The sequence below is a fragment of the Archocentrus centrarchus genome, chromosome 13, assembly GCF_007364275.1.
Source record: "Archocentrus centrarchus isolate MPI-CPG fArcCen1 chromosome 13, fArcCen1, whole genome shotgun sequence".
Taxonomy (NCBI): domain Eukaryota; kingdom Metazoa; phylum Chordata; class Actinopteri; order Cichliformes; family Cichlidae; genus Archocentrus; species Archocentrus centrarchus.
In genome coordinates, this window is record NC_044358.1 from 578,727 (window position 1) to 603,028 (window position 24,302).

General features: G+C 41.7%; 1 protein-coding gene across 3 annotated transcripts in view; it reads right to left on the reverse strand.

Moving 5' to 3' along the window:
* sorl1 (sortilin-related receptor, L(DLR class) A repeats containing) overlaps positions 1 to 24,302 on the reverse strand; it is a 129,625-nt gene that overhangs the window by 15,318 nt on the left and 90,005 nt on the right. Inside the window, exons 19-41 of one of the 3 annotated variants that reach the window (XM_030744182.1) lie at positions 23,923 to 24,014; positions 22,792 to 23,038; positions 22,536 to 22,674; positions 22,195 to 22,368; positions 21,956 to 22,069; positions 21,744 to 21,866; positions 17,931 to 18,050; positions 15,627 to 15,752; positions 15,369 to 15,479; positions 15,031 to 15,162; positions 12,838 to 12,969; positions 12,455 to 12,589; positions 11,332 to 11,484; positions 10,654 to 10,833; positions 9,054 to 9,182; positions 8,335 to 8,461; positions 8,018 to 8,187; positions 5,817 to 5,929; positions 3,866 to 3,970; positions 3,711 to 3,777; positions 2,994 to 3,076; positions 2,799 to 2,889; positions 2,504 to 2,694 (exon numbers count right to left, since the gene is read on the reverse strand). In XM_030744182.1, coding sequence (XP_030600042.1) covers positions 2,504 to 2,694; positions 2,799 to 2,889; positions 2,994 to 3,076; positions 3,711 to 3,777; positions 3,866 to 3,970; positions 5,817 to 5,929; positions 8,018 to 8,187; positions 8,335 to 8,461; positions 9,054 to 9,182; positions 10,654 to 10,833; positions 11,332 to 11,484; positions 12,455 to 12,589; positions 12,838 to 12,969; positions 15,031 to 15,162; positions 15,369 to 15,479; positions 15,627 to 15,752; positions 17,931 to 18,050; positions 21,744 to 21,866; positions 21,956 to 22,069; positions 22,195 to 22,368; positions 22,536 to 22,674; positions 22,792 to 23,038; positions 23,923 to 24,014 — 3,054 coding nt within the window. The remainder of the gene's footprint in view (positions 1 to 2,503; positions 2,695 to 2,798; positions 2,890 to 2,993; positions 3,077 to 3,710; positions 3,778 to 3,865; positions 3,971 to 5,816; positions 5,930 to 8,017; positions 8,188 to 8,334; positions 8,462 to 9,053; positions 9,183 to 10,653; positions 10,834 to 11,331; positions 11,485 to 12,454; positions 12,590 to 12,837; positions 12,970 to 15,030; positions 15,163 to 15,368; positions 15,480 to 15,626; positions 15,753 to 17,930; positions 18,051 to 21,743; positions 21,867 to 21,955; positions 22,070 to 22,194; positions 22,369 to 22,535; positions 22,675 to 22,791; positions 23,039 to 23,922; positions 24,015 to 24,302) is intronic. The other 2 variants (XM_030744183.1, XM_030744184.1) reach the window with 2 other exon arrangements.

Sequence of the window (24,302 nt, forward strand, 5' to 3'; positions counted from 1 at the left end):
TCTGGACACTAAGGTGAAGAGAGGAGCTGAACTGTCAACTGATCACCACCTGGTGGCGAGTTGGATCAGGTGGTGGGGGAGGATGCTGGACAGACCCGATGCACCTAAATGTATTGTGAGGTTGCACTGGGAACACCTGGAAGAGGCCCCGGTCTGTAAGATCTTCAACTCCCACCTCCAGCAGAACTTTGACAGCTGAGGACACTGAGTCCAAATGGAGCATCTTCCACAACTCCAGACCTTTGGCTGCAAGGTGGTTGGTGCCTGTCATGGTTGTAATCCCCAAACCAGATGGTGGTCACCGGAGGTGAAGGGAGCTATCAAGCTGAAGAAGGAGTCCTATTGGGCTTGGTTAGCCTGTAGAACTCCGGAAGCAGCTGATGGGTGTCGGCAGGCCAAGCAGAACGCAGCTCGGGCAGTGGCCAAAGCAAAAACTCGAGTATGGGAGGAGTTTGATGAGCCCATGGAAAAAGACTTTCGAACAGCCTTGAAGCAATTCTGGCAAACTGTCAGGCAACTCAGGAGGGGAAAGCGGTGCTCTACTCACAGGGTCTATAGTGTGGGTGGGGCACTGCTGACTTCAACTGAGGAAGTGGACAGAATACTTTGAGGACCTCCTTAATTCCACTGACACGCCTTGTGTAATGGAAGCAGAGTCTGCGGATGAGGGGGATGACTCGTCCATTACTGGGGGTGAGGTTACTGAGCTGGTTAAACAACTCCTTAGTGGGAGGGCCCCTGGGAAGGACTAGCTTTGCCCTGAGTTCCTGAAGGCCCTGGATGTTGTAGGGCTGTCTTGTTTGACACGCCTCTGTAACACTGCGTGGAGATCTGGGGCAGTGCCACTGGATTGGCAGACCAGGGTGGTGGTCCCCAGCTTTTAGAAGGGAGATCGGAGGGTGTGTTCTAATTATCGGGGGATCACACTCCTCAGACTCCCTGGTAAGGTCTATGCCAGGGTACTGGAAAGGAAGGTCCGGCCACTTGCTGAACCTCGGATTCAAGAGGACCAATGAGGTTTTCATGCTGCAGGAGTATGGTGTGTTTGGCCCATTGTTGTCAGTCCCTGTACAACTGCAGCGAGAGCTTGGTCCATATTGCCGGCAATAAGTTGGACTCATTTCCTGTGGGTGCTGGACTTCTCCTTTGTCACTAATTATGTTCATAATTTTTATGGACAGAATTTCCAGGTGTACTGTAGGCTAGTGGCAGAAGGCTTCTGCCTTGGTGGCCTCAGAATCTTATCTCTACTCTTTGTGGATAATGTGGTCCTGTTGACTTCATCAGGCGGTGGCCTCCAGCTTGCAGTGGAACGATTCACAGCCAAGTGTGAAGCAGCTGGTATGAGAATTAGCATCTCTAAATCTGAGGCCATGGTCCTCAGCCAGAAAAGGGTGGAGTGCCCACTCTGGCTCAGGGATGAGTTCCTGCCCCAGGGTGGAGGAATTTAAGTATCTCGGGGTCTTGTTCACGAGCGATGGGAGAAGGGAGCAGGAGACTGACAGACAGATTGGGGCTGTGTCTGCAGTGATGCTGACACTGCACCAGTCTGCCTCTCACTTAGAGGTAGAGTGAGGAGTGCAGCCATTCGGGAAGGGCTCAAAGTAGAGCTGCTGTTCCTCCACATCAAAAGGAGCCCAGCTGAGATGATTAGGGCATCTTACTAGGATGCCTCCTGGGCACCTCTTGGGTGAGGTGTTCTGGGCATGTCCTACCAGGAGGAAGCCCCGGGGCAGACCCAGGACACGCTGGAGAGATTATATCGGCTAGCCTGGGAACACCTTGGGATCCCCTGGATGAGATGGTGGAGATGGCTGGGGAGAGGGAGATCTGGGCTTCTCTGTTTAGGCTGCTGCCCTTGCGACACGGCAGAAGAAAAGGGATGGATTTTCTTTTCTTTTCTTTTCTTTGCGCACAGAGATTTCTCCAGATTCTCTGAATTATTTGATGATATTATGTACTGTACTGCTGAGATATTCAAAGTCTTCACATTTGTATATTGAGGAACATTGTTCTGAACTTGTTACAAAATTTGTGGATGCAGTTTTTTGCAGATCTGTGAACTTCTGGCCCAACTTCTAAGAGACTCTGCCTCTCTAAGATGCTCATTACTGACCTGCTGCCAAATAACCTAATTAGCCCTAAAATGTAAAATGTTTCTTTTTAGTAACACTTACTTTTACAGCTTTTTGTTGCCCCTGCCCAAACGTTTGAGGTGTCACTGCCATCAAATTCAAAATGAGCAAATAATTGCAGTTTAAATGTTTAATATGTTTTCTATGTTCTACTGTGAATAATTTTGCAAATCATTATTTCCATTTTTTTTGTTTATATTTTCCACAGCTTCCTGCTTTTTCAGAAATTGTTGTGCTCATATTTAAAATGTTTCATCTACAACCTGGAGTTTGACCAACATGTAGCCCTAATAAACTCATTGATGGAAGTAGGAACAAGTGTAAACTGGTGTAGTTTGCTATTGATATTGTTTCTGTGTGTATTGTACTTGCGCAGGCGATCCACTAATGGTCCAGCTGCACTCCACAGCTGTCTGATTGACAGCCTTGGCTTTGAGGAGAGGCCGCTCTGGCTGCGCGCCTCTGGTCTGTGGATGTGACAGGGCAGTGGGACTGTCACCAACGCTGGTGTGAGCCCACACGGCCACCTCGTACACTGTCCCTGCTGTCAGGTTTGTAACTGAAAACAGACAGCACATGTCAACACCCAGGAGACACTGTCGGAAAAATGCATGTAACATCTTCAAAATATAACTTGGGGGGGGGGTCACATAGGAAGAGTACCTTTGAGGACCCCTGATGTGACTGTATAGTTTGTCTTCTCCTTCACATGGGTGTCAAACTGCCAGGACAGGATCACAATGTACTGTTTCACCTGAAAGAAACACAGGAGAGCCATCAGAGTTGTTCGCACAAATGCTGACATAAATGAGATCAGGTTTTAAAAAGGAAAAAAAAAAAATCAAGAGAAGCTCTTACATCGTACTGTGAGTTTAAGCTAAATGATAGGCTCATGGAATCAGTGGTGATGCTGTCGGCGATTACAGAGGGAGGCGGCAGAGCTACAGCAGAGAAAGAGAAGTCAGAAAGGTTTCCATGTCCTTTTCTTAGATTTCAGGCTAATGAGGAAGTATTTTCAGAACAGTCTGCTTGTATCTTCAATGGTGGCAATTTTGTTTTCTTGAACTTAATGTTACTGTTAATGCACACTCAACACGTTCTGAATCTGTTTCACATTAAAAGCCTTACACATTATTAATCTGTTTATTTTTTATGGAGCAGCTGCGGGGAATGCTGAGTTTTATTTGCAGCCGTTTAACACAATTAGAATAAAAGTGAGTGAATTACATTTTCTCTGTCAAGAAATGGTAGGAATTATTCTGAAAATATTTACTAGGGTGATTCCTGCTATTTAAAGCTAAGCTTATTATTATGGGCTAGGGTTACTTCATATAATTGACATTTTAAATCAATTCATGTTAAACGTTCTCTTAGATCAGTGAAAACATCTGATGTGAATTGGTTATGTGGCTATTCTTGACAGCTCAAACCTGCATTCCCTGAAGAAACAATCACACTATTACTCATGAAGTTTCAGAACTATGCCACTTGCACTACCTCAAATGTTTCCTAAATACCAGTAGATGGCAGTGCAGGGCAGCTTTTCAAATGCCAGTGAATGGGCGACCAGCTTACCTTTCCTAGGAGTAATGGATTTCTCTTCAGACCAGTTTCCAACACCTCGACCGGTCACTGCAGCCACCTGGATAAACATGAGCGATTATTAATACTGTACATGATACTGTCACAACTGATACTTCTAACATTTTGAAGCAGCGGAGGCGTCTTACTTTGAACCTATACAGAGTTTCTGGCTGCAGCTCCTTCACCTCAGTGCTGTTTGTGGTGGATCTCTGTGATGTCCAATCAGCACTTCGAGGCACGCTGTACTCAACCTGTCAACAAACACAAATTAAGGCATATTTAGCCTTAATTCACACAAAAGCCAGTGAAGTAATCTATAAAGTTTAGAGACATTTTCTAACCCAGAGGTGGGCTAGAAAAACTGAGAAACTGGGACTGTTGTAGAGGGCTGCACCAATATGCTGAACTCAGTTCTGCTCAGTATTAATTTGATCCCTTTATAAACCGCTACTGTTGCAAGTAGATGTTTGTTACAATTAGGCAATGAAAATGTGAAATGAAATGCAAAACAGCAATAGCAGTTTTTATAGTTGTTCAGTGAAATACATCTTATTTTAGGTTTGAACAAGTGCAACAAGTCAGGTTCAATGTCATAGCTTAGAGGATCTGTTTCTGTATTTGTTAAACTTCATCACTGAGAATGTTTGTTCTCATATGAAGATCCAAAGACAGCCAACATTTTCTAAGCATGTTGCCTTATGTGTGGAAAGTTCTCCTCTTTGAGAGAAGAATAAAAATCCTGCAGTGATCCTAACCTCAAGTGCTCTGCCAGTCATGAATCAAAGGTGCAGAAAACTGTGATTCAGTGTGCTGGGCCTGATGAAGTTACCAATTTTAGTTAGAATATCAACAACATGTTTAATTTTTAGCACAGACTTACACAACACTTCCTGGTGTATAATACAATGCAAAAATACCAGTTTCAGTTCTGGGTTCAATTCAGCCACTTTTTCTTGCCTCCAACATTTTTCTCTTGTCAGATTTGGACAGCCATCGGCTGTAACACCTGCTGTCTTTCCAAGTATGCAGTTACGTCCATAAACAAATCACTTCCATTCGATGCATTACTGCCAGCTCCTCTGCAAACAAACTCTTTTGTTATTCCCACGTTGAGTAACTGCCTGGGCTGTGTCGCAGACATCACAGCTCTCGCCCAGAGCCAAGGAGAAAAAGTCAAAATTGTCCACTGTGTATTTCAACTGAAACTCCAGATTTCCCGCAGTGTCCTCGATTCATCTTGTCACAGTTTACACTGTGCCTCTTGCTTTGCAGGGCATATTAGTGTGGCAAAGTCCACCAAGCACTCATTGACAAACCCTCCACCAGAAAGTGGCGTACTGTTTTTTTGCAGCTCTGTGGGAAACCGCAAAGATGATCCTGACTGCTCCATCCCTAGATGTGTAAAGTTTGGTAATAAGTCCCAACTGTTTTTTGCAGCTTCCTGCTCTGCATCAGCCAAATTGTATTTCTCTGCATGTTTTGTCTCATAATGGCAATTCAAAAAATCTACTCTCGACAAACTAAGCACACAACTTTACCTCTGACTTAAATCCACGTCTTCTTAAAAACTCTGCATTCTGCATCACTGTTTCTTTTTTTTAAAATGTCAGTTCCAACACATTTATAGCAAAGCTGCATTCCCTTGCAACATGTGTAAATTTAAAAGAGCATAAAAGCAACAGTTGTATTGTAAGCTGTATTGTGATTTCACAATCTGAAGAGAAGTTTATCGGTGTTTGGTGGCTGAACTGAGACAAACTGCATGATGTACAATTATTTATGTTTGAATCCTAATTTCCCACTGACTTTATGCGGGCCGGTCAGGGACAACTGACTAGCAGTAGCATGCCATTTAATACCCAGGTAAATGGACTAGTTGTTATATAGCACTTTTCTATATAGCCACCCCAAGGTCTGTTCTAATCACTGGTTTCTAGATTCTGCATTTTGAAACCTCAGCGTTTGTGTTTTACCCATGTTGGGTTTTTGAAGCCATTTGCAAATACACCAATCAGAACAGATAATCTGTTTCACTTGTTTTGGTACCAATACAAAAATAATATATTAATCCATTTGGTTACTTAGAAAGTGACTTACAATGTACTCCCTGATGAGGCCGTTGCCCTTGTCAGGAGGGCTCCAGGAGACCAATACCGTCCCATCCTCACCATTATCACAAGACAGCTGCAGATTCCTGGGAGGGTCAGGTACTAAACCACACACCCACACCCACACACACGCATGCACGCACGCACACACACACACACACACACACACACATTCATCACCCAAAATATAAATACAAAATAGTGTCTTTACAGCAGAAATACTAGCAATCTCTTTAGGGCAGAGTGTAGTACTGTAGTACTACAAGTACTACAGTGATGAGTCTCCTGAACATGAATATTTATCACCATTATTCATATTACTCCCTAAAAAACATCATGCATTTATTGAACTTTTATAAACAGGAGTTAAGACCAGATTAGCCCGTCTCACAAAAGCAACCACTGGTCCACAGCCTCCACTGCAGGATGTTTAGGTGTACATACGGAGGCAGCAAGAGAGACCACAGTTCTGGAGAAAGTGATGGAGCGTTAAAATCAGCAGCAGCAGCAGCATCTCTCTCTCTCTCTCTCCCTCCCTCCCTCCCTCCCTCCCCCTCTCCCAGTTAGAGTGTGGGGCAGTGCGCCACTGTAAACCAAAGGGGTGCTTGATTTGTAACAAGACAAAACAACTGCTTTGTAGCAGAAATACTAATACTGCACCAAAGTCTTGAGCCACCCATCAATTATTTATATTTTGCTTGCAAAATGGGAAATAGATGCAGCGATTTATTGAAACATGCAAGCATAAAGGAAAACACAGTATGCAAGCCAAAAACAGAGTTTATACATTTGGAATGAGCCTGAAAGTCAATATTTGAGTCTTCAACACAGCCTGAACTCTCTTAGGATTAAGCGTTCTTATATTTTTTTAAGTAGTCTTCAGGAATTCTTCTCCAGACTTGTTGAAGGACAAAACACTTCTTTGTTCTGTTCTCTGTCAAGATGAGCCCATGCTTCTTCAATAATACCAATTCATGACTGATAGCATTTCATTCTATTTTTCAATGCAGATATGCTTTTACTGTATTTGTTTTTACAATCATTGTCAGGATGAATGAAGCTGTTGTCAATCAGACACTGATTGGCAACAGGGTTGTATGGTGGATCAAAATCTGGCAATGCTTTTCTATGTTCATAATTCCAATAGTTCTGACAAAATCCCCAACACCACTGGCTGAAATGCAGCCCCAAACCCTGACAGAGCCTCCATCGTGTTTTACAGATGGCTGTAGACACTCACACTACCTCTTTTGCTTACCTCCTCCATACACAGTGATGACAATTTGAACCCAAAATTTCACATTTGGAGTTTTCCCTTAAGATCTGTTGCCACTGATTTTCAGTCCTGTTCTTGCGCAGTTCAGCATGCCTCAGCCTTTTCTTGTTGTTTCCCTTCCTTAAAAATCACTTCTTGACAGCCACCCTTCTACTGAGACAATTTCTGATGATGCCTTAACTCCTTTATGGCTGTGAAACTATGTTATTGGTGTTATTCATCGATTCAACCTAAGAAATGGGAACACATGTGTTTTTGCAACCAGCTGCTAGTAACCAAGTGCCCTAAGATATCATCGAGTCCTTTGCTAAGTTGTCTGTTACATGCAGACACAACACTGGTTCAGGTGGGTTTTTTTTTTTTTTTTTTTTTTTTTTTTTTAACACGAGTCAGTGTTAAGTGTCTTAACAAACAAACAGAAAAGAACACTCCTCTGAAAATGGTCAGGTGCAAAGACTGGACTGAAAATGAGTGAAAAAGCAGCCAATGTCCACAGAAAACCTTGAGAAGACCTTCAGAAAGTCTGAAGAACTACTGCTAAAAACCATTTAAAGATTTTACAAGGAAGTCTGATTCCTTGGAAGCTAAATATTTAAAAATGAGGGGTAGCTCAAGACTTCTGTACAGTACCTTAAAAACTATACAATAAAGAAATTCTTATATCCCAACTCGGTGGCAAAGCAGCAGCACGACAGCAGATGGTAACGCGGACAGTTTTGCTAGTCGCTGTGCTAACACGCCTGCTAATGTTTCCTTGTTCCGCGGCGAAAATTAATCTGATGTTCAACATTTGTTCAGCATAACTTTTCTCCCAATATAAACAAATCCAAATTTAGCTTAAAATTCAGACATGAGCAGAAGTCAGAGCTGGAGTTATTTTAAGAGCCTCATGTGGTTGATCATGTGATACTCACATCCCTCTAGGGTCCTGACTGTGATCATCTCATTGGTCTTGTGCAGCTTGCTGAGGCACTGAGTGAGCACCTTCACCTGGTAGGTGGTGTCTGGTTTTAGCACAGTCAATTTGTAGCTGGCCTTGTTACTGCTGGTATCCATGATGGTCCACTGCTGCATTCCCACAAGCCTTAAACACAAACACAAGATGAGAAACATCCTGGCAAGATGTGTCAGAGTGACTTTTTATTATAAACCCTTTTACCAGATTCAGTAATGTACTGTAGATGGCTGATATCTCATAGTGTGACTCTAGGATTACTGACTAGGTTCTCACCTGTAGTAGATGAGGAAGTTGCAGGAGTCCTGGGGAAGGTTTTTAGGACGGGTCCAGGTCAGAGTGATGCCACCAGAGAAGTCTGGTGTCCACTTGAGGTTCTGGACTTTATAGGCCAAGGTCTCCGCTGGTAGAGAGACAGGACAAAGTAGATTCTGATGCTGAATTAGCTCATGAGAATATTTCAGGAAAACACAACCTGCAACAACCAACAACAGCTGGCAAGATTGCATAGGACAAGGAGGCAGATACTGAGAGATATATACAGGTTTTCATCCATCCATCTTCTTCCGCTTATGCTTTATAGGGTTGTGGGGGGCTGGAGCCTATCCCAGCTGGCATAGGGCGAGAATCAAGGTGCACCCTGGACAGGTTGCCAGCCTGTCACAGGGTTAACATAGAGAGACAGACAACCATTGACACTCACATTCACACCTATGGGCAATTTAGAATCACCAATTAACCTAACTCCACTAAGTACATATCTTGGAAGGACTGTGGGAGAAAAATCAGAGTAACTGGAGAGAACCCACACAGACAGAGGGAGAACATGCAAACTCCATACAGATGATGGATTAGAACCCAGAACCTTCTTGCTGTGAGGCAAAAGTGCTAACCACAGTGCCACCGTGCTGCCCTATACAGGTTTAATATGAAACAAACCTATACATGGGTTTCTTTCATGATAAATCAAAAGAGTAAGAATAGAGTGGACCTACTGGTACAGCTATCTTCATCACTATGGTCAGAGCAGTCCAGGAACCCATCACACCACTCACTGTCCAGCACGCAGGCTTCAGAATCAGAACAGCGAGTCCCATTCACACAGAACAGAGGCCCAGGGGTAGCTGGAGACAGAAAGAGGCTTTATATGAACTGCTTGCTTATTGCATTACCTGCATGCAAGCATTATGTTCACTGAACAAATCAGTGTGTGGATGATTTCCTACAACTGAATTCAGAATTATAGAATAGAATAAAAAGAATAAAATCAGCATCTCCACTCCACTCCAAACGTATCGGAACACTCTCTAAGGTAAAATCCATGCTTTGTAGGGTTTAAGTCTGGAGATTGACTTTCTCTGGACTTCTGAGTTCACTTTACTGCTGCCATCATGCATGACATCATCAATGAAGATTAACGAGCCGTTCCAGAAGAAGGCATGCAAGCCAAAGCCATGACATTACTTTCACTGTGTTTCACAGATGAGCTTGTATTTTTGGGATCATGAGAAGATCTTTTCTTTCTCCAAACTTCAGCCTTTCCATTACCTTGGTAAACGTTCATCTTTGTCTCATCAGTCCATAAACTGTCCCAGAATATCTGAGGCTTGTCTCTCTACTTATTGGCACAGTCCAGCTTGGCCTTCCTATTCTTCTTGATAATTAGTGGTGTGCATCTTCTGGTGACGCTTCTGTACTTTTGCTCAGTAGATTGTGATACCTTCACTTCTGCCCTCTGGAGGTTGTTGTGATGTCACAGTTGTTTTAGGGTCTTTCTTTACAGCACTTACACTCTTTCTGTCATCAACTCCTGCTGTTTTCCTTGTTCTACCTGTTTGACATCTGTTACTTAGTACACCAGCTACCACTTTCTTCTCCAGGACATGCCAAAACATTGTACTGGCTATGCCCATTTAGCTCTGATCAATTTTCCATCTTCTCTCAGCTTCACAATTGATAGACAGTTCTCTGGTTGTCATGTTGATTACTCCTGTAACTATAAATGCCCAGTCCAGCAAAACCCAACTCTAAAACTGAGCATAGACATTCAGTGCTATTTATTGTCTGAATAATCAATGTAACAGGACACACCTGGGCAACAAAACATTCCAATACTTTTGCTCACAAGAAAAATTGGTGGCTTCAGAAAATAAGGTGCCATATTCTGAACTTTGTATCAAATCCAGATGTAAATACCTGGAAATAAAAGCTGACATGTTGGCCTTTTGTCTCATGTTCATTCTATAATGTCAAACCCAAATGTTTTCAGTCTACAGCAAAACAAAAACAGATTGGCCTCACTGTTCCAATACTTTTGGAGGGGAGTGTATCTAAAAACCATAACACTTGACTCTTCAAATTATGCCAGAAATCTTGGAAGAATTATGGACTCAGCCACATAAAAAGAACTATTTCAAAGCTGGCCTACTATCACCTTAAAAATATGATTTTTTTAAACTCTTTCTGCCATATTTATACCATCTGGACAATGCCACAATTGTAAAAAACTTTATGATAAATAAACTGTTTTTCCTCACAGTCTACACTCAGTATTTGTGTGACGGCATCTTGCAATTGCAGTATGCAGAGACTCACGGCAGTGAGCTTCATCAGAGCCATCCTGACAGTGGCGGTGTCCATCACAGCGCTGCCAGTCAGGGATGCAGTGGGCGGGATGATGACACAGGAACTGACCTCGACTACAGTGATCAGGGGAATGAGGCGGGGGAGGGGCCTGGGTGGGTACCAGGGCAGGAGTCACGGAAGCATTAACTGCTATCAGAAAAATAAGAAGCAAAAATAGTCACTTAGCACATTTTTTGTCACATACAGTACGCACACACATTTCAAATCTTGGAAGCTCATGTAAAACAAAAGTTTCAAATAACAAGGTCATAGTGCATGCAAGTAATCCATATGGGCAAAAAGCTCAGGCTTCAGACAGCTTCCCATATTTTCAGTTCTTGGATGCAAATGATAAATGGACTGGTTCTTATATAGTGCTTTTCTACTCTACCTGAGTAGAGTGGATGTCACTAATATGGGATAGAATGAACTGAGGGGTTGCACCAAGAACCAGTACAAGATAAAGAAGAATAAATACATAAGTGTGAATCATGCAAAGCTGTTGTAATAGAACCCAAGAACAAAAATCTTGAGCTGGAAGTTCACATACTTGGTCCCCTTTAATTGGACTATATTTGATGAATATGTTCCTTCGATTTGGTTAACACCTGTAAAATATAAACTGCTATAAACAGCAAAAATCACCACCTGCTGGACATCCAAACTCATCGCTGCCATCAGGACAGTCGGCATAGCCATCACACACCCAGGTATTGATGATACAAGTCCCCGAGCCACAGTGGAAGCGGTTGGGGGCACATGTAGAGGGACCAGGGGCCACAGTGTGAGGAATAACACCACCTGCAATGAAAAGTTAATTTATTGGTTCAAGAAGCAAGATTTATTCAATTAAAAATTCGTCATGCAGCATTCACCATACAGCAGCAAGAATATGGAAACTATGTCACTGTCCAAATACTACAAATCATCAAAAATAGGTGTTAATGCTGATATTCAAATACAATGACACACCAACTATAGAGCTGTGTTTCTTTTACCATAAAAGTAATCCACTACCCACTCTTCCTACTTTAGTCAAAATGGGATTTTGATAGTATGACTCTTTTCTGGGACAGCCTTACCCTTCCAAACACATACATAGAAAACCTAAAGGCAACGAGACTACCAGCAACACCCCATTACAGAAAAGGGCAGATATTAGTGAAAACAGATATGACAATGACCCATGCCTGAAGGAGCTGGAGTGAATGTGGATTGAAAAGTGGCTTGCAGAGACAACTGCTACAACAGCGTAAACAGACCACCACGTACAAGATTGACCCTTAGGATGTGCAAAGTAGTATCAACTGAGCCATCGGCTGATGCAGCATGGCACATCAGCTGTCACTCCCAAATTAAGCATGTTCCAGTAGTAAAGCTGTACTAAAGTTAAAAAGCAAGCAAAAACTGGATTTCTTTTGCCCCTACTCAAGGTAGAGCCATTCATGCATCACAGGTAATACAGCGCAATGCTTTTTTTTGTCAATGTTCTACATATGGCTTCTTTAGCGAGTCACAAATAGACAACAGTGGCCAGTTTTACTAAATGTTTATGTGCTCTGCCACCATCTTGGATTGTTTATTCGAGGATGGTGGGGCTGCTCCAACGTTCCAAATTGGAAGTCTGACTTAAGGAGGCATTCCAATTGAAAATACTAATTGAGAAATCAGATAATTTACAACTTCCAATGGAACACACTATAAAATCAATGGATGTGCTGACCGAGCTTGACTGCCAGAACTAACACTGTGCTCTTAATGATGTCCGTACCTGTACACAGGGCCTCATCAGACCAGTCCCCACAATCATTTTCTCCATCACACTTCCACCATGTGGGGATACAACGACCATTTTCGCACTCGTATTGAAAATACCTAGAACAGCCTGGGACCTCAGTAGGAGCAGCTGCAGTAAGCAGAGAAAAAGTTATAATCAGAGTAATCTTAATAACAATAATAAGATTACTGATAATAATCATCTGTAATCATACTTGCTCATTTCTCAGATAAAAGCCTGCAAGAGTACAAAATAATCTTCCAGATTTGTTATCTATTCAGTGTGTTCAATCAGTGCATTTCTTCCACGAGCTGATAGTAAACATCGAGTGCAGTGTGTGTGGTCTGGGCATTTCTCCATAAGCTCCTCCTCCTCACCACAATTGGCTTCATCAGAATAATCCCCACAGTCATCCATGCCGTCGCACTTCCACTCCAGGCTCACACACACTCCATTGGCACACTGGAAGGTATAGATGTCACACACTTTGCTGAATTCGGATGGTGTGGCTGAAAGAATATACACAAGGAATTTATTTGCCTGCTAGTCCTGCACAAGCTCTTATTTTCTTTGGATCCACAGCACATGTGCTATTCATTTGTATATATTATATTTGGTTAGTGTTCCCATGCACAAATGTATTTGTAGTTGACAAAATTAGCGTTCTATTTCATTAGAATGTTTACAAGACCAAAAAAGGTAAAACATTGAAAAGTTGGAAGTGTAAGAAGAGAGAGAGACATTCACATCCATCCACCTCTGAAATGGGGGCGAATGGACACCCCCACCCCCAGGATGCTGCTGGCCCAGCCCCCAAAACACCATCCATCCCCCACTCTGGGCGAAGTGTAGGAAATAGGGGTGTAGAAGGACCTGCCCACCCCTCCCCCTCCCTGCCGGTGATATGATGGGTCCATGTATTAGTGTATGTGAATGTATGAGGTGTAAAGCTGTGTGTGAAGCTAGGGTGATGTTAAAATTGAGGGATCAGATGTGACACAAGCACCTGACCACTGGTGGTCAGTCCTCATCCACACCGTCCCTCCCCAAAACCCTCAATGTCTAAGGTGCAAAAAAAATTGAGGGGCAGACAGTAGCGAAGAACTGAGAGGGGCCACCTGAGAAGCCCCACCTCATCATCCTCTTGGTGACATGCCCGCCCCACAAGGTCCTGTGTGTATAATAATGTGTTTGAATCATAATGACTATATTGTAATTAATAAGGAGAGGCAAGTGGCTGCGCGGCACTGTACGTGGCCTCACCGGGACCCTATGTGTGTGAGTGATGTGTAGTGTGTGTGTGTGTGTGTGTGTGTGTGTGTGTGTGTGTGTGTGTGTGTGTGTGTGTGTGTCTCCTTTTTTGTTAACTATGTTGTGTAATTGTTAATCTCCTTTTCCCTTGTTTTGAGATGATGCACCTACACACCTGCTTTAAGAATTAAATTTGAGAATAAAGGTGTACATCTAGATGTTACAGGTTAAAAGATACAGTTAATCAACGGAGGGTTTCCAAAGGCATGGAAAGTGGAAGGGATGCTCCTGGTGACTAATTTCTTAGTTGGCTAAACAAGAGAAAAAAAAATTAAGACTAACTGACTAATCTAAAACTAAGAATCAGTTGGATATCAAGTTAATTTTAAAAGTGTTTAATGAACAACGTCAAAAACTGTCTCAACAAAGGTATTTGAAACCATCACTCCAACTTTCCAGCTTGTAAGTCATGCCCAGATCTCCCTCTCCCCCAGCTACCTCCTCCAACTTAGGCCTGATTCTTTGTAGAGCTACCACGTAACCTACAGTATGTAATTGGACGACTGGCGTTTATGCTTGTGTAGGTCCATTGCATGTGTTAATTACCTTGCAGCCATGCCCCGCAGCCATGCGGTGCCGGCCAACAGAAACATGAAATGCTTGGACCTTTTTCCCTCCTGAGTCCTACTCTTTACTGTGGTCAGTTGTTTTAAGGCGCAAACACATCTGTTCCTCTAGTTTTTTTTTGTATCTTTGTACTATCTTGGGGATATAGCTGGAAATGCATGGAAGGAAATGGCAGTATTTCTTGGGAGGTGCACTTCAGATTGTAAAACTTCAAAATTAAATTAGACCTAATAAAAATATCAGGCCAAGATTAACAGAGTTATTTTTCTATAATGATGTCAGGTGGCAGAGGGCTGCATAACATTTAGAAGAAAGGAAGAAAGTCCGCACACCAGAGCACTCCAGGGACAAAAATTTAATCCAAAAGGACCTTCAAATCACCATCTGAAGGTCCTTATGGATTAAATTTTTGTCCCAGGAGCGCTCTGGTGTGCGGACTTTCTTCCTTTCTTCTATTGTACCTGTTTTTGTTCCTGCACCCTTTTACTACTGCACTATTGTGCGTGTTCGGCCTACAGAGAGCTGCATAACATTTAGGACAACCACTTACCAGCACCGGGTATCAATGAAAGTCTTAACAATTAGGCTAATCAGCCAGTATGTCTGGTACCGACTAGTGACAATAGCACGGTTTAGTCGACTAGTCGCGCGCCTCCCTAGTAAGTGATGCAGTATAGATGATTGTTGCTCACCACATCCAGCATATGCAGTGTCCTCATCAGATCCGTCTTCACAATGTTTGATCCCATCACACACCAGAGACTGGAACAGACACTGGACTCGGTTCTTACATACAAACTCCATGTAGCGAGTACACAGGGGATCTTTGGGTGAAAAAAAACAAAGAAACTTATAAAAACACAATGACGCACTTACACTACAGGCTTTGCAGTGTGTTGTACAAATTAGACCTCCCCTGTGGTGGCTCAGATGGCTTTTTAGAGGGGGGCAGATTAGCCTAACAGTCAGTTGACTATATTCTCTACTGGACAACATACTTACTGTCTCCTAAAGAAATAGGATCACTCACCACAGTTGTTCTCATCTGCACCGTCTGGACACTCCTTGATGCCATTGCAGTGTGCGGAGGCTGGCAGGCAGGTGTGATTGGAGCAGAGGAAGCCTTTACACTGAGTTCCCTCTAATAACAGAGCATAATATGAATAAAACATGATCAATAACAGACAGTCTTTGCTTACATTACTTTTTTTATAACAGGACATGAAAAATCATGACCCTACCCCAAATGCCATGTTTTCAAGGTTTGACTGCAGGAGGGTAAACTTACCACAATGCTGTGGATCTTCATCTGAGTCATCCTGACAGTCATCATCACCATCACATTTCCAGCGCTGCGGTATACAGTGACCTGTGGTACACTGGAAACTGCTGGGCTCGCATGTATGGTGGCCCACTGAGAACAAACAGAGATTAAAGGGAAAAGCTATTATGACAGATGACTTTTTTTTTGACATGACAAATTTAAATCTTGTTGATATGAAATGTAATGATTTTTACAATACACACTTTTTGTTAGTGGCATTACTCTGATGCATAATGCATGTTAAATTCTCGCACATGTAAATAGACGTCTTTTCCATAGTAAATAAATACTCACCCAACACTTTATTAGGTATACCTATGTACTCAATAACGCAAAAACACACGGCAGCAACTCGATGCATTTAGGCATGTAGACATGATCAACAACCTGCTGAAGTTCAAAACCGAGCATCAGAAAGGGGAAGAAAGGTGATTTAAGTGGCTCTGAACATAGCATGGCTGCTGGTGCCAAATGGCCTGGTCTGAGTATTTCAGAAAATGCTGATGTACTGGGATTTTCCCACACTCATTACAGAGAATGGCAAATGGACTAATTCTTATATAGCACTTTTCTACTCTATCTGAGCACTCAAAGCACTTATACAACACGTTTGCATTCACCCATTCATACAAGCAACTGCATATGTAACTATGCTAATTGCTTTTATCGTCTAACATTCACACACATTCATACTCCAATGCTTACGTCAGAGAGGAACTTGGGGTTCAGTATCTTTCCCAAGGATACTTTGGCATGCAGCCCAGAATCAAACCGGCAGCCTTCTGATTAGTAGGTGACCTGCTCTACCTCCTGAGCTACAGCCACCCAAAAATGGCCCAAAAATAGAAATTAACCAGTAAGCAGCATTTCTCTATGTGAAAATGCCTTGTTGATGCCAAAGGTCAGATGGGAATAACCACAGTTACAAGCTAACAGGAATGCAAAAGTAAATCAAATAACCACTCATTACAGCTAAGGTATGCGGAAGAGCAGCTGTGAAAAACAAGTTGAATATTGAAGAAGACTGTGAGGCTATGACAGCAGGAGACCATCCTGGGTGCAACTTCTGTCAGCTAAGAAAACTAAGACTACAGTTCACACAGGATCACCAAAATTGGACAACAGAAGATTGGTAAAAACATTGCCTGGTCAGATGAGGGTCAGAATTTGGCATCAACAACATGAAAGCATGGCTCCACCCTGCCTTGTATCAACAGTTCAGCCCACTGGTTGTGGTCTAATATTGAGGGATATTTAGCAGCACATGCTGCTGGGGTGGCTGTGGCTCAGGAGGTGGCTGTGGCAGGTCACCTATTAATCAGAGGGATAGCGGTTCGATTCCTGACCACTCCAGGCTGAATGCCAAAACATCCTTGGGCATGATACTGAATTCCAAGTTGCTCTCTGATGCAAGTGTTGGAGTGTGAATGTTAGAGAGTAAGCACTTAGCGTAGACATACATCAAAGTTCTTGTATGAATAGCTGAATGCAAATGTGTTGCATAAGCACTTTGAGTGCTCAATTAGAGTAGAAAAGCACTATATAAGAACTAGTCCATTTACATGCTGGGTCCCTTAGTACTAACTGGGCATCCTTTAAATGCCACAGCCTACCTGAGCATTGTTGCTGATCATGTTCCTCCCTTTATGACTTAAGTGTCCCTATCTTCTGATGGCTGCTTCCAGCATGATGACATGCCATGTCACAAAGCTTAAATAATTTCAAACTGGTTTCTTGAGCATGACCGTGAGTTCCCTGTACTCAAATAGGCACCACAGATACAAGAACTCAATCCAACAGAGAACCGTTGGGATGTGGTGGAAACATCATGGATGTGCAGCCAACAGAACTGCAGCAACTGTGTGACACCATCATGTCAATAAGGACCAAATTCTCTGAGGAATGTTTCCAGCATCTTGTTGAATCGTTGCCACAAAGAATTAAGGACATTCTAAAAGCAAAGGCGATCTAAGCTGAGACTAGCAAGGTGGACCTAATAAAGTGACCACTAGCCTATTTGTATTAAAGCTCATCAAGAACTGATTTAGTTGCTGTTTCATTTATTAAGAGGAATAAAAAAAAAAAGAATATCCAAAACAGCACTATGGCTACTGTACTGTACATTTCTATGACTATAGCTGAGTAGTTAGCTGTCTTTTTAATGACTGTAGCTATGTAGTTTGCTGCCATTTTACAACAGGTTACACCTCTTGATAAAATATGCTTTTGTAGTACAATATAATGTATCATGCAGTTGGTCTTCCTTACCAGTGCAGTTCATTTCATCTGACCAGTCTCTGCAGTCATTGTCTCCATCACAGCGCCAAGTCTTGCGGATGCAAACACCACGTGCACATGTGAACTCATCGGGCCCACACTTATGAGACTCTGAGAAATGCATAGAAAACAAATATACTGATAAAGCATAGCATTATGACCATGTGCCTAGTATTGTGTTGGTCCTCCTTTTGCTGCCAAAATAGCCCTGACCCGTCGAGGCATTCAATTCAATTCAATTCAATTTTATTTATATAGCGCCAAATCACAACAAACTGTCGCCTCAAGGCGCTTTGTATTGTGGGTAAAGACCCTACAATAATACAGAGAAAACCCAACAGTCAAAACGACCCCCTATGAGCAGCACTTGGCGACAGTGGAAAGGAAAAACTCCCTTTTAACAGGAAGAAACCTCCAGCAGAACCAGGCTCAGGGAGGGGCAGTCATCTGCCGCGACCGGTTGGGCTGAGGGGAGACTACACTAGACCCTTGAAGGTGTGCTGTGGTATCTGGCACCAAGATGTTAGCAACAGATCCTTTAAGTCCTGTAAGTTGAGAGGTGGGACCTCCATGAATTGGACTTGTTTGTACAGCACATCCCACAGACGCTTGACTGGATAGAGATCTGGGGAATTAGGAGGCCAAGTCAACATCTCAAACTTGTTGTTGTGGTCCTAAAACCACTCCTGAACCACTTTTGCTTTGCGGCAGGGTGAGTTAATCCTGCTGAAAGAGGCCACAGTCATTAGGGAATACTGAAAGGCTGTACATGAGTCATACTCATCCCACGGGCTGGTTAGCAGCCAATCATGGGCAGAATATTCGTCATTGCTGTCATTGGGAGCTGCCCAGCAGAGGCAAAAAACACGGTGCCTGCTATCAATGAGGGCACTTTCCAGCTGGGACTGGTCCAGGTGCAGGCTAATGATGTCCTAAAAGCCAAGTTCAGAGCAGAGACTGTGTGAGTTTTGGGCACACGCTGCTCATCAGTATCCGAACTCGCTATATACATTTTGACAATGTTCGGATGCACCTACATATGTGAGTCGGGGTTTTCAGTGATGAATCTAATTAAGGACAAGAAGCGCAATAGACACACCGACTCACATCTCAACCAGTGTTTACATATTGCCTTGATATCTCACAAACCAAACTTCAGTAAATTTTCACAGGAAATGAGATGCATTACCTCACATTAAGGATGTAACTGATCAATAACTGCTAGTTTGTGATGGTTAAAATGTAAACATATGATCACGTACGTGTGCTGCCTGTTCCAGACTCTAAAATAACCAAGCAGTTTTTTTTGTTTTTTTTTTAAATGAACTATCGTATTTCAGAAATGTTCCAATATTTGGTGGTTTGCACTGTGCAGTTATGTGTTTCTTAATCAATGCATTTTATAAACAGCTTTCACACCAAAAGAGCTGAAATATGTTCATTCTATGCCTAAGAATTATTAATAATCATTTGCATTTTTGAATTTGTCCAACATTTGTCTGCATGATAGGAAAGGTTACAGCTATGCTGCTGAAGACGGTTCAAAATACTGAATTGCAGTGGAGCTAGCAAAATGCATCAAAATATGTGCACGAGCTATCAGCCTTTTTCAAAGTTTGCTTATTTAATATGAATGTAGTTTAATAACTGGCCCTGTGCCTCTTCTCATTTTCCAAATGTGGCCCTCGGCTAGATGAAGTTGAGTGTCCCTGGTGTACATGATCTGCAGCAGTGCTTAGCCATGCTATGTTCAGAGCCACTTAAATCACCCTGTTGCTCGCTGACCCTTGTTCCTTCCTTGGACCACTTTTGATAGATACTGACCACTGCAGACCAGGAACACCCCACAAGAGCTGCAGTTTTGGTGATGCTCTAATCCAGTCGTCTAGCTATCACAATTTGGCCCTTGTCAAACTCATTCAAATCCTTACGCTTGCCCATTTTTCCTGCTTCTAACACATCAACTTTGAGGACAAAATGCTCACTTGCTTCCTAATATATCCCACCCACTAACAGATGCCATGATGAGCAGATAATCAGTGTTATTGACTTCACCAGTCACTGGTCATAATGTTATGCTTGATCAGTGTGTTTCCTCTGTTGTCAATGATACAACAAAACAAAAATGCATGTAATGTGCTGCCTGTTTTAGACAAAATATAAATGCAGTGCTGCTTGATTATGTACACTTCCAATATTTTATCTACCTCACATGGCCGTGGCCAATATAGACTCATCAGCTAACCCAACATGCATGTCTGTGCCACATAGGCACAGGGAGAAAATGCAAAAGCCCCAGCCAGGGTTTGAATCAGATGTCCTCTAGCTATGAAGCAGCTCACCAGTGTAACAACATGGTTAACATATAGATATGAACTGAGGAGTGGCATTATTTTTAGGCAGTTCTCATGAAAAACGTCTAGCTCAAATACTTTGCATAAAATAAGCATTTTGCCTTTATTTCTATTGCTAACCAGTTTCAATTTCAGTTTCAATTTATTCACTCAATTTAACCATTACATCAAACATTCTATTACAACACTTGCTATACATGAGTGAAAAGGGAGCAGGAAGAAGAAGAAATTCTTGTGAAGACCTGCCCCTTTCTCAATAATTCCAAAAAAAGTTTTTTACATGGCCGTATACTTTAAATCAATAATATAAGTTGCAAACAATTATCATTCTCTTCATTACTCACTTAGAATTGCATAAGATTTAATAATTTTTTTCTTATAAAGTCTTTTGAATTGATTTATTGTAGAACATTTTTTTTAGTTCATCATCCAAACTGTTCCATAATTTTACTCCATAAACAGAAATGCACATTTGTTTTAAAGTAGTAGTTTATGGATTTACTTATAAAATCATGCTTCCTTCTATTGTTTCTATCACTTGAATTTAAAACAAAAAACTTTTGTAAATTAATTGGCAATAGCCTTTTTCTGGCTTTAAACATAACTAATAACATCTTTAAATTAACCAAGTCTCTTAATTTTAAAATATTTGATTGAATAAACAATTTATTAGTATGTTCTCTAGCATTCACATTGTGTAAAACTCTTATAACTTTCTTTTGCGTCACAAACAGCGGCTTGATGTTAGTTTTAAATGTGTTGCCCCACACCTCTATACAATAAGTCAAATATGGAATGACAAATGAATAATATAATGTCCGAAGTGTTGACAGTTCTAAAATGTTTTTTTACTTTGTTTAGAAGTCCAATACTTTTACATAGTTTTTGTTTTATGTGTTTTAAATGAGATTTCCAATTAAGTTTATTATCCAGAACAACTCCTAAAAATTTAACATCATTTACTCGTTCCACTAGATTGTCATCTATAGTCATTGTATTAGAATCAACTATTGTTTTGTTGCCAAAAACCCACAGAAGGTTGCTAAATTTCCTATACATTTAGCAAGATGATGTGTTGGTTTATTTTAGGATTGTTTACTCTTGTTAAAATTACCAACATTATTTTCACCTACAAGTCACTCAGAAATCCCTGCTGCATCTGCAGCTTATTGGGAACCATGAGAATGTGTATGGTGCCAAATCAAAACTGTTTTATAGGATTATATCAGTCTTAGAATGTGTAAAAACACATTTCTGTTGTATTTAGCTGAATCACATGCTGTTTTTAAACTAAAATGTAGCTTTTTGTATTACATTTTTATATTTCATTTTGGAGCTGTGAATGTCAATGTTAAATCACTACAGATAATTAACACCAAATGTCAGTCAACACCTCCAAGCAACATTTGCTTGAAGTAATAATAGCCACACAGGGAGTAACACATCTTACCGCAGTTCTCCTCATCACTGTTGTCACCACAGTCATCTTCACGATCACATTTAAAGGCCAGTGGGATGCAGGAACCTGAGGCCACGCAGCGAAACTGGTTGGATGGGTCACAGGTCGTAGTGGCTGGGAAAGGACAGAACAAAAAGAACTGTATTTCTATAGAAACAGCTGATTATTTCTGTTATGAAAACAACAACATGACTAATACTTACGACACTCTTGTTCATCACTCATGTCTCCACAGTCGTTGTCACTGTCGCACTTCCATATGCTGCTGATGCATCGGCCATTGGAGCACCGATACTGGTTTGGCAAACAGCTGTGGTCTGAAGTTGTAGTATATAATATGCAAACTGTTAATCATTCACACTCTGAGGTAAAAGCCTCATATCTGTATATTTTACAACCCAGCATCTTTCAGAAGCATTCTGCAGTTTGTGCTTAATCTCACCGGTCTTGACGCAGGTGTTGTTCTGGAGCTGGTAGCCCTGGGGACACTGGCACTGCAGCTCTCCATTGGGCATAGTTACAGTTGGTGCACCCTCTGGGCAAATGCAGGTGTGTCTGTGGCCGGGCTGAGGCAGACACAGCAGGCTGCATGGCTGGTCAGCACAAGCATTATGGCCTGGTGAGTAAGAAAACAAACACAGTTTATTTAATTTAATCCTGCGCCTACAATATTTCCCCTGTCTTTGCCAAAAAGTCTTGAATACAGCAAATTACTTAAAATATTGGACTGATTTGATTTTTACTTTCAAACTTTGTGAAGTGACTTCCCCCTCTGTTCCTCACCTCTGTTCTTCCCCTTATAGAAGATCTTGAGGTCCATAACTCCAGTTAGCCTGCCAACAATCAGTTCGTTGTTCTGAGAACCAACCTTTGGAGCTTTGAAGATTCCCATTTTGGACCAGTCGTCCCAGTACAGGTCATTCTGAACACAGCATCCGATGCAAAAGTGTAAAAAATTAAACAAATATAGCCTTTTTGTAATACAAGACTGAAGGACGGTATTAGGTTTAAAAAAAAATAAACATATGCATGTTCTTACCTTAAAGACAGCTATGGCGTATGGGTGGGGTAGTCCCTCCATGAGAACGCTCCTCTGCCCTCCAGTAAAGTCGGCCCTTTCAATGCGGTCGCTGTAGGCTTCAGTCCAATACAGCCAGTGGTCATCAGCTGTGATGCCATTGGGCCAGCGAACACCTTCTGACACGATGTGGGACACGTTGGTTCCATCCATGTAGCTTCGGTAAATCCCAGGTGCTCGGTCTCCCCAGTCAGTCCAGAACATCAGACTGTGTGGCATCAGTGGACATCCATGGAGAGGATACAAGATTAAATTAACAAGAATTTACACCAAATCCAGACTTGTGTACTTTTTTATTGTGATTATGAGCCAAGCATTTAGCTCAGACTATTCAAATGTTTAGTAAAAGACTGTTCAATGTAAAAATATATGAGTGACCACAAAAGGAGGAAGGACAAAGCCAGTACTGTGAATCAACCATAAATTCATTTTAAATAAGAGAAAAACAAAGTCAATATGAGACAAAATGAATCCTAACATGTGGCATCGAAAATAAAAGCAGACCTACATTTGCAGAAGTAGAACCAGCTCTTTGTTTTTGGCTGTGTTTTTAGAGATCATATTTAGAAAGTGTGGTCAGTTTGTCTGATCATCTCTTCTCCAAAGGCTGGTTGGAGTGTAGAGTCAGCATTATTGTATGTTTAATTTAAGGTAAAGTTAAAAAAAGCAAATGCAGAATTTCAGAACCACAAATATGTGAATGACACATACACTTTGTACTCATGCCCTCCAAGTCTGTATTGTTACTCTGTAAGAGCTTCGGATGATTCACAGAAAGGAAAAAAAAACATTCTTATATGTTATGGAACCACTCAACTGAGTATCTGCCTGGAAAAGGCATTTTTAGTTGCTCATGTGGATGCTCAAAGAGTAAACAGTAAACCTATTATGTATTATAATTTCTTGTTCTTGATTGGAAACGTCAACTTCTCAAATCAGCTTGAACTCTGTGTTGAATATAAGACAGGACAGTATGAGCATCCATCAGCAAAGATTATAGCAGGACAGCTCTGCTCATTCTGTAGATTCAGTCTTTCAGTCGCAAGCTGCATAGAAATTTCTTTAAATGGTCTTGGTTCCTGCTGTTCTTACCTCTCTCCAGACAGCAGAACCATAGCTCGCGGATGTTCTAGGATGGAAGAGTTGAGCAGAGTGTGACGCAGATCTCCATCAGGATTTGAAACCTTCAAAGGCAACAACAGGGACAAGGTTCAGTTAATATTTGCATGACTGAAATTAAAATATCTTACAGAACCGTTAAGCTATTGATGAATTCATATCTACAACATCACAAAGGCTCTAAAGACACTCATGAAAAGTCAGAGTATAACAGTAATGAAGGTGTGAAAACAAAACAAATATACTGTAGTAATATAACTAAGTAGTACTGTAACATGACAACCAAAGCTGTCCATGAAGAAAAGAACTGGGTAAAAATAGGCAATTGCAATTGCCTGTGGACTCTGATGTCT